The sequence below is a fragment of the Mytilus californianus genome, unplaced genomic scaffold (assembly GCF_021869535.1).
Source record: "Mytilus californianus isolate M0D057914Y unplaced genomic scaffold, xbMytCali1.0.p SCAF_20, whole genome shotgun sequence".
Lineage (NCBI taxonomy): Eukaryota > Metazoa > Mollusca > Bivalvia > Mytilida > Mytilidae > Mytilus > Mytilus californianus.
The window spans coordinates 162,764-187,067 of NW_026262669.1; the positions used below are offsets into that span (position 1 = coordinate 162,764).

The 24,304-nt window shown below is 32.5% G+C and overlaps 1 protein-coding gene across 3 annotated transcripts; it reads left to right on the forward strand.

Moving 5' to 3' along the window:
• The first annotated feature begins 546 nt into the window (after positions 1 to 546).
• Positions 547 to 22,839, forward strand: LOC127731653 (uncharacterized). 3 transcript variants are annotated; one of them, XM_052240407.1, is made up of 4 exons: positions 547 to 1,011; positions 9,461 to 9,797; positions 13,250 to 17,326; positions 18,044 to 22,839. In XM_052240407.1, the coding sequence occupies exons 1-4, from the start codon at positions 850 to 852 to the stop codon at positions 22,693 to 22,695; spliced, it is 9,228 nt and encodes a 3,075-aa protein (XP_052096367.1). In that variant the 5' UTR covers positions 547 to 849; the 3' UTR covers positions 22,696 to 22,839. The 3 variants fall into 3 exon arrangements, with proteins under 3 accessions (XP_052096367.1, XP_052096368.1, XP_052096366.1); XM_052240408.1 differs by having other exon boundaries at positions 13,250 to 15,175; positions 17,228 to 22,839; XM_052240406.1 differs by having other exon boundaries at positions 13,250 to 22,839.
• The last annotated feature ends 1,465 nt before the right edge of the window (positions 22,840 to 24,304 follow it).

Here is a 24,304-nt window from a genome sequence, read left to right on the forward strand (position 1 = left end):
ATTTCTTCGTCCTGTTTATTTCTTTATGCCTGTCTTCTGTTTTCATAACATTGACCTTTATCTCACATTAGCAACTATTCATTTTGTAAATTGTTTTACTGTTTTAATAGCAAGGTCGAAATTATCAAAAAATAGTTTTCAATTTGTTTCATTTGTTGAAATAGTCTACCGTTTGATTTTGTCAGGGTTTTTGCATGGACCTCCCCCTTTAATGATTTTACCTTTTTGTTTTTGTTAATAATTTTGTGCCATTGGAGGTGAAAAAACTACAGTATTCTTTTCTTCTTTTTTTTTCTTATTTCACCTACGCAAAAAAAAACCAGTCATATCTCTTCACGAAATTGAATCTTTGTTCTCTTAAACATTATCTGAAAATAAAGATGTTTTGTTTCACGATTCAGTGAATAATCAAATAGGAACTAATTAAGAAGATGATTGACAGTAGACGAATCATAAATCTGTCAAATAAGATGTAAAGGCTAAATCGTGCTTGTTAATTAATATAACTGAATCATTATAGTTTTATTTGAAGATATTAATTTTAACACCTAATTCGGCACTGTTTGTATTTGAAGGAATTAAATCTCTTTGTTGTCTTTTCGGTTCTGGATTGTTACATAAGTTTGATACTGTTTAACTAGACAAGAAAAGAAATGTATTAACAGCATGTATGCGTTAATTAAAATGTACTAATTATAATTGATTTGTCATTGCCACAATTACTCGTGTGACTTTCAATTAGAGGTTTATACCATGTTTGCAGTGGAGAAGTAAATGTGAAATTAACATTTCAAAGGGAATTTATAAATTATGTTTCACAAGAGTAAATGAAACCTATATTGGTTAAAAATGTTGGACAAAATCAAGATTCTAATTGGTTTGAAGTTTTCGTGGTTTGTCATAGTAATTATAATTGTGCCGACGATCGGTTTTAACCAACATTATAAATCCAGCGCCAAGCCAATTAAGATTTCAACAAAAGATGGTGTTTTATTTTGTGGCAGCTCAAGGGTAAGTTATCAGATTGAAAAATATACACTGTACACTGATATAATACACAATTTGAAAAGTGTCAAAAGTAAATACTTGGATATTAGAAACTTTGTATTGCCATTCGGGTGCTTTCTTCATAGACGTATACACAACAATTGATTTTACTAATGTCACGGCTATGTTTCTTATGTATATCTTACAAATTTTCTGAAAAAAAAGAAAAGTAAAAAGAAAATAAACCGAAGTCCAAAGAAAATTCAAAACGTAAAGTTCCATATCGACTCAAAATCAAAAGGTCAAACACATCAAACGAACGGAAAAAAACTGACTGACTCGGTACAAGCATTTCCTTATGTAGAAAATGGTGGATTAAACCAGGTTTCATAGCTAGCTTATCCTCTCATTTTTGGTATGACATTCGAATAAAAGGCCATTATATTGACAACAATGTGTGAAAAAGACAAGCAGTAAAATGTAAACGAATTTAACGTTGGAATAATGCAAAGTTGTCCATCAAACGGTTTTGTGTTAGGAACGATTCACTCATTATTGTACGTTTTTGTATTTGATTATTTTATCATTTACATATACAGTGTGTGCACTAGTTAAAATTATACTTTGTTCATTCAATGTTGCAGCTGATGATATTTTAACATTTTAGGTAGTATAGGGATCTTGCGCCATCTCAGATCGTTCCAAAGTGAAAAAAAATATTATTTGATAAAAAACAAACATTACACTCAGCCTAATTATGGAAGATTTTCAATTTACAAGGGGATTGCACAGTATATAAAAATGTATTTCTTTTTGTTTTGTTTTGAATCATAGCATTAGAAGGTACATTGAAAACCATATCTTATTTCTCATAAATTTCATTCTATATCTGTGTATGTGATATGGTCAAACATTAAATATAACCTCTAAATTGTACTTGCTTTTGGAATAAAATCTTTTACACAAAGCATTTTCAGAGCTGTAATTTCACGTTTTATTATAAAATACAGCTATTTAGTTTTCTTTCTATGTACAGCACAACAATGTTTTTTCTCTCGGAGGTTCTAACAAAATGTTACAATTTTTCGAATGTTGCTTTAACACATGCGCGGTGACCAAAAGGTTTTAGTTTGTATTTTTGAAAATAGCAGAATATAAACTATTTTTTTAATAAAAAAGTTCTTTTATTTTTGCTGGAATATCCATACCATGTTAATGTACTAAAGAATGAAATTTTAACACGACAGTTAGATAGTTATTTTCATCTATTTGGGTATCAAAAAGATTGAGATGATAAAAGGGACAATAGAAAAACGTGTCAAACAAACACATGCAGACAATGCCTTAGTCAAAATGAAAAACAACGAAAAAAAAAAAATTAAAAAACTTCATGCGTCTGACGCGCTCATCTCGATTTACCTTCAACTGTTTAAAAGTCAAGCAAATAGCTGAGAAACTAGGGAAAATAAAAAAAAAACTGTACTAATATGTAACTTTAATTGATAATTAATTACAAAGGACATGCAAATGACTGACATTATGACAGAGGGTCCACTATTCATTATTCTTTAGTTTTGATACCTTTTTTTCTATTTCTTATCTATTTTCCCCATTATTGTCTATTCTTTATATTTTAGCACCTCATTATTCACTAATTTCGTTTGTTTTGCCTTATTTCTCTCCCATCTTTGATTTATTTCCTTTTTTCTACACTATTTGTGTGTTTTGTTTTTCTTATTTGAAAACCCCATCAACACCCTCATTGTTATGTGTGCAAAATAATTTTATATTATTACAAACAAATAAAATTGACAGTGTGGTAGTTGTCGGTTGTCACGTGGGGTCGTTGGAGTCAACCGATTGTAACACAAAACCGTCATACAGAACCACAATCCGTGATACAATAAATCACAGTGTAAATTTGACATCTCATTTGTAAAATATAGTCAGGGAAGTTCAAAGAGGTTTTTGTAATTGATATTAAAGTATTCGAGTCATATCTAATTAATGACCTCAGATATTTTTTTCGATTTAGGGGGCGCTTGTAGAAATTGATTGATTGATCGATTGTTGTTTGCCTGTCAGACTTAATAGGATACATATTCTAAGTTTTAATAAATTTCATTGTATACATATTTAATTATATATATACGTCTATAATGAATTCTATAGTTTATTTTATAAAACCATGTTAAACAGATAAGTGCATGATACATTTATTTTGTCAATTATTGCCGGATTACCTCAACATGATTTTGTCCATTAAAAGTAATAACAATCTGTATATGGTGAACTAGTACACAAACATAAGATATACACAAAAACAGGAACGATGGGGCAAAAGTATTCTCTCTATTTATTTCATTATAAATTTAATGACACTTCGATTCAACATCTTCAATTATCTAAACTACTGTTCAGTTATATTACATATTTTCATGAATATGGACTATTACTGGTCCAAGGACACAGTTATCGTCCTTTGGTTTTCGTTGTCTACGAATATAGTCCCTAGTGTGAACAGTGTATAACTTGCATTTTTTTTTTTTGATACACTTTCCCAATTTATTTCTTGATATTTTGAAATATTAAGTAAGGGGATGAAATTACATGTTAAAAAAAATTGGGTGCTGAATTTTTATGTTAAGTAGTGATTTGGTCCAGTTAGTATTTATGTCCCTGGTTAAACGGCCTGTTTGATGTATATGAAATGTGAAGAGCTTTGTACATAAAATCTGTAGTCCATCACAAATATTTCACTAAATCTGTAAAAAAAAAAACACTTTACAATGATCATTACACCCTATTCATTTCATATGCTACCATAATTTTCTTCTTTAGGATAGAAAGTGGTTCAAATATATGCCAATTGAGACTAAAACTACATGCAAGTTTTCCATTGAAAAGTGAAAAACTGGTCATCAGACCATACTGTCTGCAAAAAAAAGTTGAATTCAAGAGTCCTTTAGCAATTAGACTTCTTGTATCATAACATCTTAGCAAAGAAATGAGCAAAAAGTAACAAATTTCCATTTCTTATAGCCTCTGTGTGCATTTTTATATGTAAATATGGCCTACGGCCTAAATCGACTCTAAATAATTCTCAGTCTTATATATAGCCTAAGACAATTTTATACTCATGTGGTATGCTTTCTGTAACTTTTCTTTACATTTAAAGTACATTTAATATATATGGAAGAATAATGTATGGTTAAAAAACTTCAAAAACTTCAAATTGGTTGAAAAAAATGCATGTTTATGTAAGGCTTCCCTTAATTCGAAAATCTCTATTTTCAGGTACAGGCTCATATAAATTTGACTTTTGAATAACTGTGATAAATCTGATAAATCAAATGAGTGTTCCGTTGCTTTTAATACTTATTATATTATATTCAAGAGTATTTAAAAAGCAAATTTTTGCAATATTTAAATTTTTTAGGCCAAAATCTTGACAGTTGAAAATATTTGATTTAAACGTCAAACATAAACATCCAAATTTCAATATTAAAATGGCCCTAGTTTCTATATTATATATCCCATGGCCATGCAACTTGGCCAACTATCTTATAATTTCCTAAGCTTAGGTCATGCAAAGTTTTATTAAAATTAGTCAAGTCTTTCTATCCTATTAGGTCCAAGGACAGTTATCGTCTTTTGGTTTTCGTCTTTTGGTTTTCGTTGTCTACGAATATAGTCCCTAGTGTGAACAGTGTATTACTTGCATTTTTTTTTATACACTTTCCCAATTTATTTCTTGATATTTTATGCATGAAATATTAAGTAAGGGGATGAAATTACATGTTAAAAAAATTGGGTGCTGAATCTTTATGTTAAGTAGTGATTTGGTCCAGTTAAAAAAGGTCAAAAATTAGAATGTCTGAAGCTGTCAAACTGAATTTTAGCCCCCTTAACACAGAATTGTCAATTTTTTGAGTTAGAGCTGGTAGAAGTTTCTATAATTTTGATATTATTTGTATCAACAGTAGTACACTACACTGTAAAAATCTTTTTGAGATAGAGCAGGTGCGATTTTTTTAATTTGAATTTATTGTCTAAAAGAAATGCACTACGAAATAACTGTGTTCTCGGGCCTACTTACCGAATCATTGGACATTATTTCTTTAATGCAGTTATCACATTTCTAAAGAAGAGTTTCACACGTGTATTTCAGTTAATTATCATTCTTTCATTCTCTCTAATCATTTTACTCCACATTTTATTTGACTGAGGCCAAATAAAAATATATGTGTGGTTCCAGTTACCCTACCCTACCCTACCCTACATTTTAGTCTTAATAATAGCCTACCATAATTTTTCTCATTTTTTATTAAGCACTGCTAAAGTACCCATAGACTCAATATGAAAAAAAACATAAAATAAAAAAAAATCGCTACGACCTTACCCTAACTTTGTTTTAGATGTAATTGGAACCACACATACTATTTTAATTGGCCTGATACCTATCGTATTTATATAGAAAATAAGGAATATTCTCGTTTATAAAATTCAACTGTATAACTGAATCGATTTACAATTATCTCCGCCTTATTCTATTAATTCAATTTGCTCCAAAAACGTAATATGCAGTGTACACAAATTCTTTAATCCCGAAATGATTGTTTTTTTTTTTTTTTTTTATTTGTTTTTTTTTTTTTTTTTTTTTATTTGGTGCGTCCGATGCGCTTATTGGCATTTCTATTATCAGGGATTCTAATGTAAGAAAAATAGTTTACTGATGTTTGAATCTCATAAATCGATACAGAGCCAAATCATGGAAACTAACAACAGCTGATGTCATATTCTACAAACTATTTCGAATTACTGGCATTTATATATTAAACAACCTGTTTCACAAAACTGATCATTTTTGTTTGTTTAACTATAAATATTTCATGTCAACATGACATTTAATAATTTTAATAACTGTACGTTGTCAAATATTTGTATGTATCATTTTGGCGTTTATGATATTTTGAGTCATAAATGTATCAATCTATTTTTCAATATTTTGTGAAAAGATTTCGTATAATGAATTTATAAATACAAAATAATTTTTATTGTTTGTATTAGTAATGCTTTCGTGTCCTTTATTTGCACGATTTTGAATAAAATTTATGTGAACATAAAAAAAAACTACATCGATAAATAAAATAAATGAATTTAAACAAAAGTTATGATTCAAATGTAAATTGGTGAAAACGAATGTATATGACTACTAAACGGTCGATCACATCAGCAGTTGCATAGCAACAAAAGACGGATTCATGCAAAGGTCCATGTTTCCACGATGATAAAAATATAATTTCCTATTTGAATGAATATCACAGTAAAATTTTCGGGAAATTTGATTACTTATCTATTCATGTCAAATTAGTTCATTTAAATGGTCACTCGATAGTTATAGTGTACTAAATGTGTCAAAAAGAGGTGACAGATACCAGAGGGACATTCAAGCTAAAGTCGAAACTTAAACTGACAACGCCCTGGCTAAAAAAGAGAGAGACCAACAGACAAACAATAATACACAAAACATAACATAGAAAAGTACGAATTGAGCATAGCTCACCCTACAAACACCTGGGAGTATTTGAGGTTATCCGGAAATGATAGGCAGGTCCCGTTCCACATGTGGCATCCTCTTGCTTGCGATCGCAATTCTTCAATTAAAAAGATACAGAATAATCAGCTGTCGAAGTGAGATATCATCTGTTAGAAGATGAAGTGACCCTTTCACAAGATTTTACGGACGTCATTATTGCATTAATTAGTTGGAGTGTACAGAGTGTTCTTGTCACAAATAACCAAATGGTCAATAAGTTGAAGCTACAATCCAACCCTCCATCCATACGCGTTTTACAGATTTTTTTAACTTAAGCGACACAAGAGTTGATCAAGACTATTCCTTGGGGTCTTCTCCGGGATTTGGTACGGGTAAAACTGTTGATTTATGTATTGTGAAGAGTGGACAGATATTTTTGTTGTCTTTCTTTAATTTTGCAAAGGTTTTATGTTTCCTTCAATGGCCTGGCATTTTAGTTGTTCAAAAGTTATATTCTTATTTTGTTATACAATTTCATATACTGGATTAAAATAAATTTGACAGGTAGCTTTGTAAATGATGACCAACTGTCATATGACTTGGATGTTTAGGTAGCTATAATATTACTAGTAGGTTAAACCAAGCATTCTCTTCTCCGTTCGTTCCGTTTGGTGATATGGTTGAGTTTTTTAATTTGTCAGGTCTTTATAGACTGGCCCATTTTTAAAATAACCTTCAGTATTTTGGTTACAAAAAGCATATTTCTATATCAAAGATGAACATGATACTTTGATTATAAGTACCATATTTTTTCATATTTCTGCTGGAACCGAATGCGTTGCATGTCTATTGGTTTTATAGTGCATTGTGGGTAAGGAGCAAGTAATCCGAATGCCATAAGTATATATGACATAGGTACATCTTTTTATAACTCCCAAAACAATAGTAACAATAAAAAATTAATAATGAGATAATAAGGTTTGCTAAAATAGGGAACAAATTGATGGTATCCCACTTTTCACTAAAACAAGACAACATTCAAACCTGAATATAAACGTCACCTTCTAGGTAAAAGAAATCTTTATGAAAGAATTATTATTTGAATTGGTGTTCCAAATGGATAAGTTTTACTACAGCAGAATAAAAAAATGTCATGTACAGACAGGGTCCTGTTTCTTAAGTAACATTTAACCTTTATAACATGTTTGACTGCATATTATTCTATTATTAGTGCCGTTCATATCAGTTTTAACTGTATTCTATTTAATTGTTGGCGACCTTTATAGCATGTTTGACTGCATATTATTCTATTTTTAGTTTTGACTGAATTCGATTCAATTATTAGTTCCGTTCATATCATGATTTAATGTATTCCTTTGATTTATTGTTGACCTCTATAGCATGTTTGACTGTATATTATTCTGTTATTAGTGACGGTCATAACATGTTTGACAGTACTTTATTCAATTATTGATGACCTTTATAGCACGTTTGACTGCATATTATTCTATCATTAGTGGAGGTCATATCATGTTTTACTGTATTCTATTCAATTATTGTTGACCTTTATAGCAGATTTAGCTGAATACTATTATAGTATTTGTAACCTTAACAGCAATTTTGGGTAATACAAAGGCGACTTAGGCATCTCATTCTCTTCAAATTGCTGTCATGTCTCTTATGTTCTTGTGATGTTCATTTTACAAATTGTAATCGTAAAACAACAAAAATACCGAACTCCAACAAAAATTCAAAACGGAAAGTCCCATCAAATGGCTAAACTAAATGCTCAAACACATCACACGAATGAAAAACAACTGTCATATTCCTAACGTGGTACAGGTATTTCATTATGTAGAAAATGATTGATAAAAACCTTGCTTTATAGATATAAAAAAAGTAAAATCACAAAAAAACTGAACTCCGTGGGAAAATTCAAAACGGAAAGTCCCTTATCAAATGGCAAAATCAAAAGCTCAAACACATCAAACGAATGGACAACAACTGTCATTCATATGTTAAAAAAATGACGGGATGTATAAGTACAAACGAATGGACAACAACTGTCATATTCCTGACTTGGTACAGGCATTTTCTTAAGTAGAAAATAGTGGATTAAACCTGGTTTTAAAGCTAGCTAAACCTCTCACTTGAATGATAGTCGCATAAAATTCCATTGTATTGACAACGATGTGTGAAAAAAACAAACAGACATAATAGGTAAAAATGTCAAAAAGAGGGGTACTGCAGTCAACATTGTGTTATTATCTTAATCACTATAAAAACAAACAAATATGTAAACAATCATTGGCACAATAACACAGTGACGGGATGTATAAGTACAGAGCCACGTCCTATGTATCAAAGAAACACAAAAAGGCTTATAGACAAAGCATATTAGCAAAAATGAAATTAACAATACAAACATTATCATAAAACAATAACACAATGACGGGATGTATAGGTACAGAGCCACGTCATATGTAAAAAAGGAACCAAAAAAAGGCATATAGACAAAGCTTTGGCTTACAACTATCAGCAAGCTATAAAGGGACCAAAAAATGACTAGTGTAAAACCATTTAAACAGGAAGGCAACAGTATAATCTATATAAAAAAGTAAAACCAGACACACTTATGAACCACATCGACAAACGACAACCACCAAACATCAGGTTTTTGACTAGGGACAGGTGCAAACAAATGCAGCAGGTTTAAACGATTTGATAGTCGTCAATCTTTATCTTTACCTAAAACAATAGAGTAACATGACTAACATCATAACATAGAACTACACACTAAAAAATATCAATTGGAAGGGTCAACATTGTGTTATAATCTTAATCACTATGAAAACAAACAAAATACACAGTCTGCAATGTTTTCATTAATATCATAATGTTTTATTCAGAATGTAATCAAACATTTGTTTGCAGATCCATGGTAATGCCAGCCTTCACGGAAGATGTAGTCCATGTGGGGCCATTAATTCGGATGAAACTTCGCTGTTATCCAAGTCTAAATATGACGTAAACGGCGAAATAGCTCATATTAACTTTTCGATACATTCTTCCATTAATGGGCAGCTTTATTTCCGATTTTGTGAGATTTCCAATTTAAAGCACTGCTTAAAAAATGACAAGGTCTATATAAAGGAGAGCTCAGAAAGAATGTACAACTTCAGTGCCGGAAATCAGACAGTTTCATTACATCTTCACATCCCTAAACAATTCAACAATGGACAATATCTACTGCAATCTAATGTTATACTGAGTAAGTAAAAATAGTTCTCTAGTTTTTTGTGCTATTTTCACATTTCTTGGTCGGTATGAGAAAAATGTTTCTCCCCATTAGTGAAATATCTGTTCACGGCAAATAACAGGTCAAAATTGAATCATGACGTCAAGCTTTCTTGTTTTTTTCAGAATTTTCTTATTATGACGTCATGAAAAAAGGCGACTATGCCTGATGATTGCTACAAGATCAAATACATTAAATGATACGATACAAAAATGTATCTTCTTTCATGTTGTGCGTTGCAACCTTTTGGCTTATCTGATTAATAACTGATTAAACAATACGCATTCAACAGGATGACGAACGCACAATCATCAAACACTCAATACATTGCACGAACGAGATAGGTTTCTTTCATACATTGTATAGTTTGTATGTAATATTTATTATTTGGAATTTAAAGATATACAGCGAGCAGAGGTATCAAAATGGCACCTTCCATCCCTTGTTTTAATATTTATACATTAAATATCGACCTTCACCTTGTTAGCCAACATCCGTTCTTTTTTGTGTAGTACACCCTTGTAAAAATGTTAAATGAATGCATAGTCTTGATTTAGATATGACACATTTGTTTTCAAATCTATTCTTGCCATACCGTCTTATGGTTGGCAACAATAAAACTAACCTAGAAAGTATCGAAAAGTTCTGAGTCTGACACAATTTGGTATAATTTAATTTTGGGATACGAAGGGGAACATAGTTTGTTACCTTGACCCAGCAAATAAACTTTCCATCCATAGTTGGGTTACCAATTTCAACTTACTTCAAAGCACTGGAAAGTTCTGACACAATTTGGTATATTTTAAATTGGGATATAAAGTTGTACTTGATTTCTTACCCACCTTCTCATGGTTTGAAACAGTAACGTCAAATATCAGTAATATATATCTTATGTTATGGCATTCAAACATTCTATACCGGATATGAATTTGTATACTTTAATATGAGAAAGGAAAAAAAAGTGTGTGACTAGAATCTTTCATACATAAATACAGTATACGAAACAAAGAAAACTAACGAATGAGCTAAACGAACTCCACTATCAGATAAAATATAAATTGAAAAAAAGAGTGAAAATAAAATAAACAACACCTGATGAAGTTAATTCTAGAAAACGGGTCATGCGCTCGAAAATCTGGATCACAAACGTCTTTTCGTATGATTTTTAACTGATCAAGTTAAAACTTTTCAACATGAAACTGTCAACCTTTACATGTATGCACATTCCAGGGATAGGGTATTATGTTATGTTACTTTTGTTTTTATTAATATTGATATACTAATATTCAATACAATTCATGTTCAATCTTATCAGTATGAAATTTAAACAAAAAACAGTACACGTGCTTTTTGTCTATACAAGACTAATCAGTGGCACTACAATTTGAACAGTTGGTATGCCAAATCAATTCGAGGTTGAAAAGCTTTAAAAAAAAACAAAAATGTGTCCATAGTATACGAATGCCCTTCTCGCACTTTCATTTTCCATGTTCAGTGGACCGTGAAATCGGGATCAAAACTCTAATTTGGCATTAAAATTAGAAAGTTCATATCATAGGGAACACGTGTACTAGTTTTAAGCTGATTGGTTTTCAACTTGAGCAAAAACTACTTTGACCAAAAACTTTAACCTGACTTGACCAAAACCTTTAACCTGAAGCGGGACAGACGAACGAACGGAGGAACGAACGGATGCACAGACCGACAAACATAATGCTCATAAATTGGGCATAAAAACGAAAAGACACATATTTGCTTACATTGAACTAAAGTGGTTTGTTATACTGACTTAAGGGGGGCATTGACAAGGTTTGATAATAGGTTTATGAGTTTAAATCTTAGGTAAAGCATGTCGAACATATTTTCGTTATTCTATTTATATTCTTAATCTACATAATAACATGCAATAAGAAGACGTGCTACCTGAATTGCAATTAGCAAAATCATGAATATGTATGTATTTGTAGTTGAAAATATGTCATATTAAATCATTCCATATTTTTACTATTTTATGTATGGATTTTTTCCTGTTCAAATTGTTTACTAATAATTGTATTAAAACAATTTCCGTAAGAATAAAATATAGAAAATTACCAATATCACTTTAAAGAACTTGACGAATGTCAAGCAACTCAATCAGTTAAAATAATTGTACATACAATTTTTAATGGCACACGTCTTCTGATTAGCTGAAAGTTGTTGCGTCTGTCAGCTCAAAAACATTATGTTGTCATGTGATCGTGACGTCATCAACAAATTCAATCATCTCAATCAGTTAACATAATTGTATATATATACAATTTTGAATTGGAATAACTCTTGATAAACACGTAGTTATAATAGATTTATGACGTTTGATGATTGAATCAGGACTGTTTTTGTTTTGTTTTTGTTTTGAATTTTATGTTGAAGTTTAATTACCACCACTGCTTGTGTCGGTCAAAGGAACGCTGCAATTGAAGTATGATTGACTAGGAAACCATAAAGGATATGCAGTTGATTTTAGTCTTTTTTATACAATACTGTGGATTCATTATTAATCGTTGTATACCAATTTCCGTGGATATCGTGGGTACAGGTGAACAACGAAATTAAATTTCAACGAATAACAAATTTTCTGTAAGGCTTCCTGTAGACTTCGGCAGAACCACGAAATGAAATATCCACGAAAATGCAAGTTTTCCTCATCCACGAAAATTGGTACCCACGAAAAAAAATGAATCCACACTTTACCAAAAATCTTCATGTAGATGATCGTACTTAAATACAGAAAATGTATTTTCGGGACACATAATGTAATTTCTGGATTTTATCATTGATCCGAAACATTATTCCAGTTGTTTATTATTTATCACGTATGTCCTTTTGGAGTATATGCGATTCTCTCAATCATTATTTGCAGCTTGGTACGAATGAGTCTTATTTAGATCAAAAGTAAAATAATAAAGATACCGAACGCCCAGGAAAATTTTAAACGGAAAGTCCGTTATCAAATGACAAAATCAAAAAGTCAAAAACATCAAACGATTACAAAACAGTTGTCATAATCCCGACTTGGTACGCGTCTAGCGTACACAATTATAAGCGTGGTATAAGAAAGTATAACAAAAATTCCGAACTCTATGGCAAATTCAATAAGGGTGGAAGTCAATAAAATCTGACAAAATCAAACGTTATCAACTAACTGAACGAGGGAAAAACAACTGTCATATTCCTGACATGGTATATGCATTGTTCTACGAAAATGGTGGGGTAAATCTAGTTTTATAGCTAGCTTAACCTCGCTCTGGTTTACACAATTATAAGCCTGGTATTTTTTATCAGTGTTTAGTATCTTCTTCATAATTCATTTTTTTTCAGATTTGATAACGGTAAAAACTACTAATGCCTAAATTTACCTTCTTTTTTCTACATTTTTTTTTCAGATCTAGTGCATCTTGTTAATTGTGTTCCTGTTATAACCAATAACAACGCAGACAAGCATTCGTTGCAGATCAACGAGGAACGCAGGACCATAGATATGGAACCAGATGGCTTAATAGATGGTTATGAAGGTCTTCATGACCACAACTTACCAGAAAATCATTGGACAGATCAGCAAAACAATTCAAATGGGATAAACTATAAGCAAAAGAAAACTTTACTAGAAATTCCGGATAATGAACTGGCTGCCTTAGATAATTACAATAATACAGTTCAAAACAATGTAGACACAAAAAATGCAGAAGAACTTTCACAACATCATGAAGCATCTTCCTCACAGTTTTACAGGAATACAAGGGAAAATGTGTTCACTTCCGTCATAGGCGCCATTTTTGATTATTTCAAAGGAAAGTCTGGTAATAGCTCCAGAGATACCAAATTAGTTACGCAGGAGGATTACGTTTGGAAAGATGGCAAAGACAATAAAACAATTAACTTAATTACTATTGATGGATTAAATTCTTCAGTTATAAACAAACAAATCGATAAAAATAGTTATATAGTTGGCCATGGCGCTGGCAGAGAGTCGTATGAAACACCAGAACCGTTACTTGTTCATAATATCTCTTTCAATACAGATTCCATAGCAAATGAAATCAACGTTGAAAGGAATGGTTCATACGTGCATGTAAGTGGTTTTATAGAAAATGTGACAGATGTTCTAGATGAAAAGAACCAAGATTATCGACATGGTACTAAAAATGAAATAATTTCCAACGCCATCAATCTATATGGAATAGCCATACCACCTACCGATACAAATATTAATTCCCTGCATGATAAAGAAGACACAAATAACGGAAAAATTGAAGAGGTTGGTAATTATATAAATGCTCAGTTTACTCAAATAGAAGAACTGTCAAATAAAAAATCAGTTGTCAGGACAGGTAAACATCAGGTAGCTATAGGTCGAAAAGATTTGATGGAAATTTATCAGCATACAAACCATCACAACGTCATCCATCAACAGAAAACGGATTCATCGACTAAAAGGAACAACGAAATCACCTCAATTAATCATAACAATGACAGTGTGAAGGAAGGACCTGCATTCAGTTGGTTGTCTGGTAAATCAGCGGAAGTAAGAAACTCCGGAACTATGTTTGTTCCTACTTTTGAGGCTATTGATCCGATAGAGCATTCTGGGATACATCGTCCGGCATTAGCGTTTGCAAAAAATACCAATAGTGTGTCACGAAAAAGGATAAAAAAGAAAAAGCGAAAGAAAAGTAAAAGAAAAAGTAAAACACGCTTACGTAAAACAAAGACAGATCATACTAAAAAAGAAACGTTATCTCAACCCGTAACTAAGTCAATTCAAAAATCCAAAACTACGTCCATAAAGCCGATATCACAATCCAAAGTTAAGTCGATTCAGTCGGCCGTCGAACCAAGAAAAGATGTTTCAAAAGTCTCCAATTCGTTTAACCAGCTAGAACAGTTGGTCAACCTGGTAATGTCTACTAAGGGAAAACAAAAACATCAGAACGTTCAGCTGAAAAAGAAACAAAGACAAGATGTTCCGAAAGTCTCAAATAAATATAACAAACTAAAACAATTGGTCTCACTTGTGAAGTCTGTAAAGGAACCAAAAGCATTTGGAGAAACTCATAAAAGCGCTAAATTCCGAACAGACGTTAAACATGTGTTCGGAACTTTAGGCAAAAAAAAGTTGCAACAAGGAGCAGAAAGGAAAATGAAACCACTTGCTAATTTCATACCAAAGTCATACGGAATCAACATTAAGTCTGCAAACAAAGAATTAAAAGTTAATGAGCAAAAATATCAAGTACATAAACAGGCGAAACCTAGTATAAAGAGGATATTGAACGCCAAAAGATACCAGATTAAATCCTCGAACCATAAAGGTAAGCAAAACCTTAACTACATAGTAACATCAAAAGGCGATAGTGTTTCAAAAACAAATAATACTACACTTCAATTAGATCCCGATTATATTGTTACTGGATCAATGGATTTGAATGGAACAAATAATCATCTCTTCACAAACGAAAAAGGACAGACATCTACGCATAAATTTGCTTCACATATTATAAATGACTTGGTTCAGCGTGGTTTTCTTGAAGAGAACCATGCTTCCGGTATGTCGACTGCACCCGGTTCACCTCTAAAAATATCAAAGCCAAACGCCAAATTCATAGATGAACAATTCAGAAAACCTAACAACAAACATTCGATCAAAATATTACCCTCTTCACAAACACCAGAACGAGACTATTTCAAAATTTCTCCTCGATCCACCAATTCCGATTATTCGGAAGTGATACATTCAACCGTCGAACCTGTCCCTTCTCCAAAACCATCTGTTATCACGGAATTAATGAAAATGGGCTTCATAGACAAATATACTTTACCTATAATTGACATCAGGAAGTCAAATGATACACATATTAAACCAGAAACAGGTTCAAGGTCAAAGTCAAACAGTTCACAATATACTGTTTTAGAAACCAAAGAGAAAGCAAACAACTTCAATGAACAGACAGTTAATGGTTACATAGCCTCGAAAAAAATCGTAGGTAAAAAAGGAAAAAACAAACCAAAAGAGAAAAACATGAATGAACAAAATCCGAATGCACAAAATCTTTTATCAAAGGATTTAAAGATTCTTGATTTATTAAAAATGGGATTCATCGATAAGGAAACTTTATCATTAATCGACCTAATTAAGTCTAATGTTACTCGTGTTACTCAAGACATAGACAAAGCTGATTTAGAGGTAACAAAATCCCTCAGAGAAAACTTCCAATCAAGTGCTAAGGTGCTAATTAACTCAAAAGCTACTGAACAAAATCATATATCGACTTCAAGTAATATAGATAGTACTAAAGAGAGTAACAAGAAAGAAGGCATGCAAACAAACAAACAAATTGTTCCGTCAGACTTTAAACTTTCAAACATTCTCAAGGGCGATGCAAAGACAATAACAGATAATCAAAAACATAGAGAAAATAATGAAAAAACAATTTCAAAGGATAACAAAATTTTGGAATTAATGAAAATGGGCTTTATAGATGAAGCCACATTACCAATTATCGATCTAACCAAATCTGATGTCATTAAAGTAACATCCAAAACTGGCGATTTAGAATTAAAAAGTACAAAAGAAAATAAACAAATCAACCGATTAAACTCAGAACGTGTTAATATCGTAAATAGAGACGAACAGTTGATGTCGAAGGACAAAACAACTGGAAAGATCTACAGTCAGTCAGAGCTGATAGATTTAGTTTTAAAGGATGGGACAGAAAAGTTAAAGGACATAGAGGTTAGAGAACACGATAAGCAAACTCAAGATACATCTAACATAGAAGGGGAAGCCCCATTAAAGACAGACAAAGTAAATAAAAAATATAATTCGTTAAAATCAAAGAAATTACCTAAACGTAAAACAAAATTGAAATTTAACGAAACGATCGATTCAACACAAAATGCTCACTTACAATTCAACAAGTCAGTCGACGTGAACGATAAGAAGAAAGGAAAGATACAAGATACAATAATCAATAAAGAAAATATTATCATTAAAGATGTTGAATCTGACAATGCAAATACTCAATTACAATTAAACATGTCACAAGCTGAAAGGCAAATCAACCAATCACGGAAGTCCTTAAATATAAAGAAAATAGATCATCAACAGTTTATAGCTTCCATAATCAAGAAACAGAAGAAAAAATGGAAAAAGAAATCAAGAAGGCGTATGAAAAATAAAACCAAAAGCCGGATACAAACGAGTAAAGAAAACCTGTCAAAGTTTGTAATAGGTGCACAAACGAACGAATCAGTATTAGAATTTGAAAAATCAGCGAGAATGAACGTAATCGCTAAATCGGAAATAGGAACTCTTGACAATGAAGACGTGAAAGATCAACTAAAATTTAATAATTCCTTTACAGGTTCACCAATGAATCTTAAAGACAGTTTACAGAACGCACCTAAAAAAGCGAAAAAATCACGAAGCAGAAAAAAAAAGAAAACACCTAATGAAGATAAAAGTAAGATAGCAAATAGTAATGTTATAATATCGGAAACGGACGATTCTAATAACACAAAAACAAAAAATGAAGATATTATAATTGACGAAACTAATAACATAAATAACGAATCATCTTCATCAAGGGCTTTGAAAAACAAAGAGAAAAATAAAAATCTTTTCTTAGAAATAAAAGAGCTAGGAGGTCTTGAAAAAGTATTACAACCGCTGGATAAAAAAACATTTGATGGAAATCCTAGAACTGAGACTAATAATATAACATCCGAGCAAGCATATCAAAAGCAACCAATGAAAAATGAAAGTAATTCCTCTGATCAAAAATCGGACAAAGACGATCACACTGGTAACACGACTGATTCAGGAAATGTTGGCGAAGAGTCAGTTTTAAAAACTTCGTCACTTGAGGGACAACAAAAATCGCCAACCAAAATTAAAAACAAACTTTATTCGGATAATGTTAAATTAACAATTAAACATAATGGACAAAGTATAAAGACTATTCTCCAGAGGATAAACGATTTGAAAAGTAAAACCTTAGAATCAGAGCTACTTTTATCGTTAGCTTTAGATCAGTTGTCTAAATCTGGAAATGTGGAACGTGTGGTCAAAACTGACCACAATGTTTTTCCTATTAATACATCACTAAAATCTTTGACTGAAAATTTAACGTCACCATTGAGTCTTGACCAAACTATTGAAGCAACTAATTTACTTTCAGCTGAAAACAAAGAAATGTTTTTTGAGACAGATTTGACTTCGCCTGTATCACAGTCAGCCGGTAACAAGAATATTAAAATAAGGAAAATGTCAACCTCAAAGTTACCTTCAAAGGAAGATTTTCTAGATACACAGAAGTTAAATCCACATGCAATAAAAGGAATTCCTAAGTCGTTACTGAAACACGATGTAGATATGATCATTCAAAAAACTGTTTTATCAGGTAGAAAGACGAAAACATCGAAAAAGGTGACCGGCAAATCGACGAGACCTAAAACAAAAACTAAAAAGACCAAAGCGGTCACATCGTCGAAACATAAATCTAAAGATGACAGAAAACTACTTCCGGTTAACCTAAATACGTTAGACTACACTAGTCAAACCAATATAAACAATAGTGAGCCGTCAAAACTGGATTTACATTCAGAATCGGAAATCATAAAATCAAATGAGCACCTAAAAACTGTGAATATACCAATGTCTACAACTTCCAAAGTAAATTCAACATCTCAAAGGTCTGAAAACACCGATAAAAATGAAGTGAAATATGAAGAAGGCGAACAATCCCTGAAGTTGTCGAATCAAAATGAAGAATCAACAAATGATACTACGAAAATTACAAAGCATGAACGTAAAGAAATATCAGAAATAGGAGAAGAGGATTCTACAATTAAATCAAAGAAGACAATTAGCAAAGATATATCGCCGACAAACAAATCGTCTTTATCAAGCAGGGATTCAACACTTCATGCTACAAACATACCAAATAAAAAACAGCAGACTGTGATATCGGAACTAATCGTTCCTAACCAAATGCTGTCTGATAAATCATCGGATAAGTTGCCTCCAATCAAATCAGGTTCTTTAATTAACATAAAACAAAGGGAACATCAAACTCTTTCGAGATTAAATACATCACAGCACGTCTATACAAACAAGACAACGACCTCAATCTCGCCACAACAGACCAGAAACGAAACTTTGCTGAATGAAAATGAAATGCAATCAATTAAGATACAAAACTTGATGAACCAAACTTTGGACGGTGTAGAAACAAAGCAAGTTTCATCTTCAGAAATCTTAGATACATCAGTTATTGATAAATCACCTCTTGAAAACACTTTAGATGTACAAGGTAATCAAGAAAGTGTTGATTCCAACATTACCATGTGGTCAACTGAAACTAAAGACAACAGTACAAGTTTGGCCGATAACGATGAAAAAAATACTGCAGAAGTTTTTCAAGACAACTTACCAACTGTTGAAAGAAATATCATAAAAACTCACGAGGATTTAAAGGACAGATTAACACCAAGAGACAGAAATGTTTCAAGGAGTTCTACTGAAAAACAGACTCGGCAAAATTTAAGCGATAGAAATGAATCTAAAACTACAAAAGGTAATAAGGGCAAGATTACAATGGTTGAAACAGTGACATCCAAAGAACATTCTGATAGGGTATTGTTAGGCGATAGAAACGTTACAAAAACTACCAAGGATGAAAATGAAAATGATTTTATAAATCAAAAAAAGGAAAATGATTTTATAAAACAAAAAAAGGAAAATGATTTTATAAAACAAAAAAAGGAAAATGATTTTATAAAACAATTGCGAGATCTCAAAGAAAGAATGATGTCTGAGGCAGCAAATGATAAAAGCTCTACCGTTAACAGTGAGGACAGGTTATCCTCCGTAGATATAATGGTAAAGGGGAGAAATATGAAAAAAGAAGAAAATGCTTCGTTACGAACGAGTGTTGCACCAAAATATGAATTACATTTAAATGGAGAAGGTGCTTTACAATATAACCATTCCCCATTAGTTTCTAAACCAGATTTAGTAGATATGTACAAAGAGATGAATTATTCTGATCCGAAATTAAAAGTCCCGGATACATCTTCTTACAATAACCGCAGGAATAAAAAATATCCTCAAATACATTCAGTACCTTCAGGCCGGGGGAAAGTCAACTCCGTGTCTTATTCTGCAATCTTACGTTCATTTAGAAAGGAAGGGGGAAATCAACCAATGTTAAATAGACCTAATATAGTGGGTGAACAATTCTTAGGCGCATCCTCCCAATTCGATTATCCTACTTCAACTTCACAACAAAATTTGGTTCTAGCAGAACAACAGGGAACAACCACAACTGTACCAACAAGTGTGGACTCTAGCGGTTTGGTATCGGCCCGAGTAGACCAAACAGAAAATACAAAATGGGCGTCACTAGCTTCCGGCATAATGCAACGCGACAAGAAAGCTCCAGGTGTTGTAATAGATAATAAAAGAACATCGATTGTTGGGGGCAAACAATGGCCAGCATTAGTAGCACAACATTTGCAATGGACTGATACTGCACCAAATTCTATGTCTTTATCCATGGGTCATAATACGGACGGCAGATATATTAGTGACCCATTCACAGGAAAAGATAGGCATATAGGAACAATTGATAAAGTAAATAGTGGTATGCATCTCAACGGAAAAGGGGTTTCAAATTTAAGGCCAAAGCAGAGAAAAACAGTAGACAATGACCAGCAATTCGAAAATATTTTAAATTCACTTGTTGATGTAGCTATGGAATCGTCATATTTAGCACAAGAGCAACGTGGTGGTATTGTAGACCAAACTATGGGTCGAGTTGTTGACAAAGCAATCAAAACACAAACGAGGAAAGGCAATCCAGCGACTCCAATGTATAGCAAATGGGATCGCCATGGTACAATGCATAATAACGATAGAGATATGATAAATAATTATAGAATAAGCTCAGTGCCATTGCCACAAAATATAGATAGAAATCCTAATACAGACGTCAATAGGATAAAAGATCAAAATTCGGTTGATTTATCGTTAGGATATCAACAAACCACGTCTACACAACCACCTAATCTTTTTATGTATGGCAAATCCCAAAATTACTGGTGGCACGACCGCCAGGTAAGAGGACCAAGTGATGTCTTGACGTTTTCAGGAGCAAATCTTCCCTTAAATAGTATGCGGCGAAGAATAGGCAATAAACCTGTGAACTCAGTAAAATCTACTATATTAAATTCAAAAGTTTCAAAGGCGGATATTAATCGCTCCAGTCCTCGCGTTCGTAATGACAGAATTTTAAAGGTAGCAACAGAACCAGACATTGTATTACTCAACAGGAAACCAGACATTGGATTACACAGTAGTGAACCAGGCATTGAATTACACAGCAGGCGAGCGATTGATTTACATAACAAAGAAGAGATCCAGACAACGGATGTTAATTTAAACAACAAACCCAGTCAAATCTATTCTAATATTGAATTACCAGGCTTGAAAGCGCCAGGATTACAAATACGTTCAATGGAAACTCCGAAGAAAAAGAACATACAATTTGGCGGTCTTTTTGTAGCACAAAATGCAGCAAATGAACAACAAGAACGGATAAAGATGCAAGATGAACCTAATAGGGCCATTAGACCACATCAAAGGCTCACTAATAAGAAAACTATTCATCTAATGCCTGGTATACTTGGCGCACATGATATTTTATCTCTACAAAACCAACACAATTCTCAACCTGATGTAACTGATTTACACACGCCAACTGTTCCCTATTCAAGGTTGGTGCCGCAAAATCAATACCACAACACAATACCAGGTACACCAAATTATGGTTTTCCATTTGAAATGAGTCTTCTGCAGTTCCAGCATGCAAGAAATCAGGGTACACGCCGAATACGTGTTAGATCTCCACAGGAAATGGCGAAAACCCAGATTCATTACGATGCTGGTCTAGCAAATAAGGTTTCCAGCAATAACTTGAATCCAAACGATTATGCCTACGAGTACCCTGGCCAACCACATGAAGTAGTCGTTAATATTAATATAATGAAAAATCTGTCAAACGTATGTGCCCCTGACGAACGTTTTACCTGTAATCCGGTTGAAAATAACGTAGCGGTGTCTGAACTACGTTCCTTGTGTATATCGAGCTGTAATCAGGGATACTGTCCTGTCGATAAATGTTCGTGTTTCTGTGTTTCTTTGACAACCCTTGATGTTAAGAACATTATAGTCGAGTCGAACAAAGTAGTACCTTCGAAACAGACAAACTTATTGGGACATATACTCGAAAACTCAGGAACCAATACTCCAAAGCTTCCAAAAACAGTAAATATTATCGGTATGAATTCTGATATCTCTGGAACCACTTCTCCTAAGAATTCAAACACAATGAATATAATTGGTATGAAAGCTGGAAACTTAGGAACCGGTTCTCCAAAGCCTTCAAAAACAGTGAATATCATCGGTATGAATGCTGAAAACTCAATAAACGGTTTTCCTGCGCCTTTTAAAACAGAAAATAACATTGGTATGAATGCTGAAAATTTAGGAACCGGTTCTCCTTCGCCTCCAAAAACAGTGAATATCATTGGTATGAATGCTGAAACCTCAGGAACTGCTCCTCCTACGCCTTCCAATACTTTGAATATGATTGGTATGGTCAGAAGTAATCCTCTGCCGCACGAGGTTCTACAAATACCAAGAGTGACATGTACCGTAACAAGTCTGTTTTTGTCTATAAAAGGAATGATAGATTGGTGTAATACTGAGTGTAATATAAGTTTAAATAATTGCCCTATGCATATTTGTGATTGTCAATTCATTTTATAGGATGTATTTATATTGTAATGAGCTTTCATGTAGATGTGTGGCGGTTTTTAACAAGAACAGTTTTTATGTCATGAAATTGAAGAAAACAAATTAACATCATTGCTTGAAATTGATTTATAAATTAATTAAAAATTTTATATCGTTTGTACGATGAATATATTCTTGAAACTCGATTAATATAAATAAGAAGATGTGGTATGAGTGCCAATGAGGCAACTCTCCATCCGAGTCACAATGGATAAAAAGTATACAACTATAGGTCAAAGTACGGACTTCAACAGGGAGCCCAAAATGACTAGTGTAAAACAATTCAAACAGGAAAACCAACGGTCTAAACTATACAAAAAAAAACGAGAAACAAGAAACACCGATGAACCAGACCAACAAACGACCACCACTGAACATCAGATTCCTGACTTAGGACAGACCTGTGCATAAAAATGCAGTTGGTTTAAACGTTTTATCAGGCACCAACCTTCATCCTAACGTGAGACAGAAGTGTAACATTACAACATAAAAAGACACACTATAAAGTATCAATTGAAATGGCTTAACTCGATCAAAAATATATTTTAACAAACAAAAAACAAGTAAACATACACTGAAGCTATTAACTATTATCTGACGTATGTCATGTATAAATGCCTAACAATGTAATTTTAAAACACTTTTCAATAAATTAGCCACTCAATCCAAAAAGATACAAAAAGTGTTTTGTTAAACTTTACAGGACACGTTGTTAAAGTTCGTTAAAATGTTTTTAAAAAACTTTTTTATCCGTAAAATTTTGTATAATATAGCAATAAGAAGCTGTGGTATGATTGCCAATATAACTCTCTACAAGAAATAATGTACACATTCATAACATTGTCCTGAATTTGTCAGTGTGAAAGTACATTGATCCAAAAGTCCTGAACTTGATATTTGAATGTACTTTGACCTAAAAGTCTATTACAAAAACGTAATGCTTACAGACACCCCAGTTATCTTAACATGCAAATTCAATATACATTTGAATGCATAACAATGAAACCAAAAGCATAATAATCACACTAGACACCTAGTGATCACACAACACATCTAGTGTTTTCATTAGACAATTGATGATCACACTAGACATATTGCAATCAAATTAGAAACATGATGGTCATCCTTATCACATAATGATCAAAATAGGCACATGATAACATTAGACACATGATCATAATGGACACATGATTACACAAGACACTTGATCACACTAGACATATGATCACGATAGACACATGATCATAATATACACAAGAACATAATGGACACATAATCAATCTAGATGCATCATCAAAATAGACACATTATCACACTAGACACGACTTTAATAGACACATGATCATAATAGACACATGGTCACAATAGGCACATTATCATAATAGACACATGGTCACAATAGGCACATGATCATAATAGACACATGATCATAATAAACATATGACCATAATAGACACATGATCATAATAGACACATGGTCACAATAGGCACATGATCATAATAGACACATGATCATAATAGACACATGACCATAATAGACACATGTTCATAATAGACACATGGTCACAATAGACACATGATC

What these genes read in the sequence shown, in the direction of transcription:
- LOC127731653 (XM_052240406.1), top strand. Translation starts at nt 850, where the DNA reads ATGTTGGACAAAATCAAGATTCTAATTGGTTTGAAGTTTTCGTGGTTT. An exon ending in TATTTTGTGGCAGCTCAAGG is followed by an intron (nt 1,012 to 9,460) that starts GTAAGTTATCAG and finishes ATTTGTTTGCAG; the next exon opens with ATCCATGGTAATGCCAGCCT. An exon ending in GCAATCTAATGTTATACTGA is followed by an intron (nt 9,798 to 13,249) that starts GTAAGTAAAAAT and finishes TTTTTTTTTCAG; the next exon opens with ATCTAGTGCATCTTGTTAAT.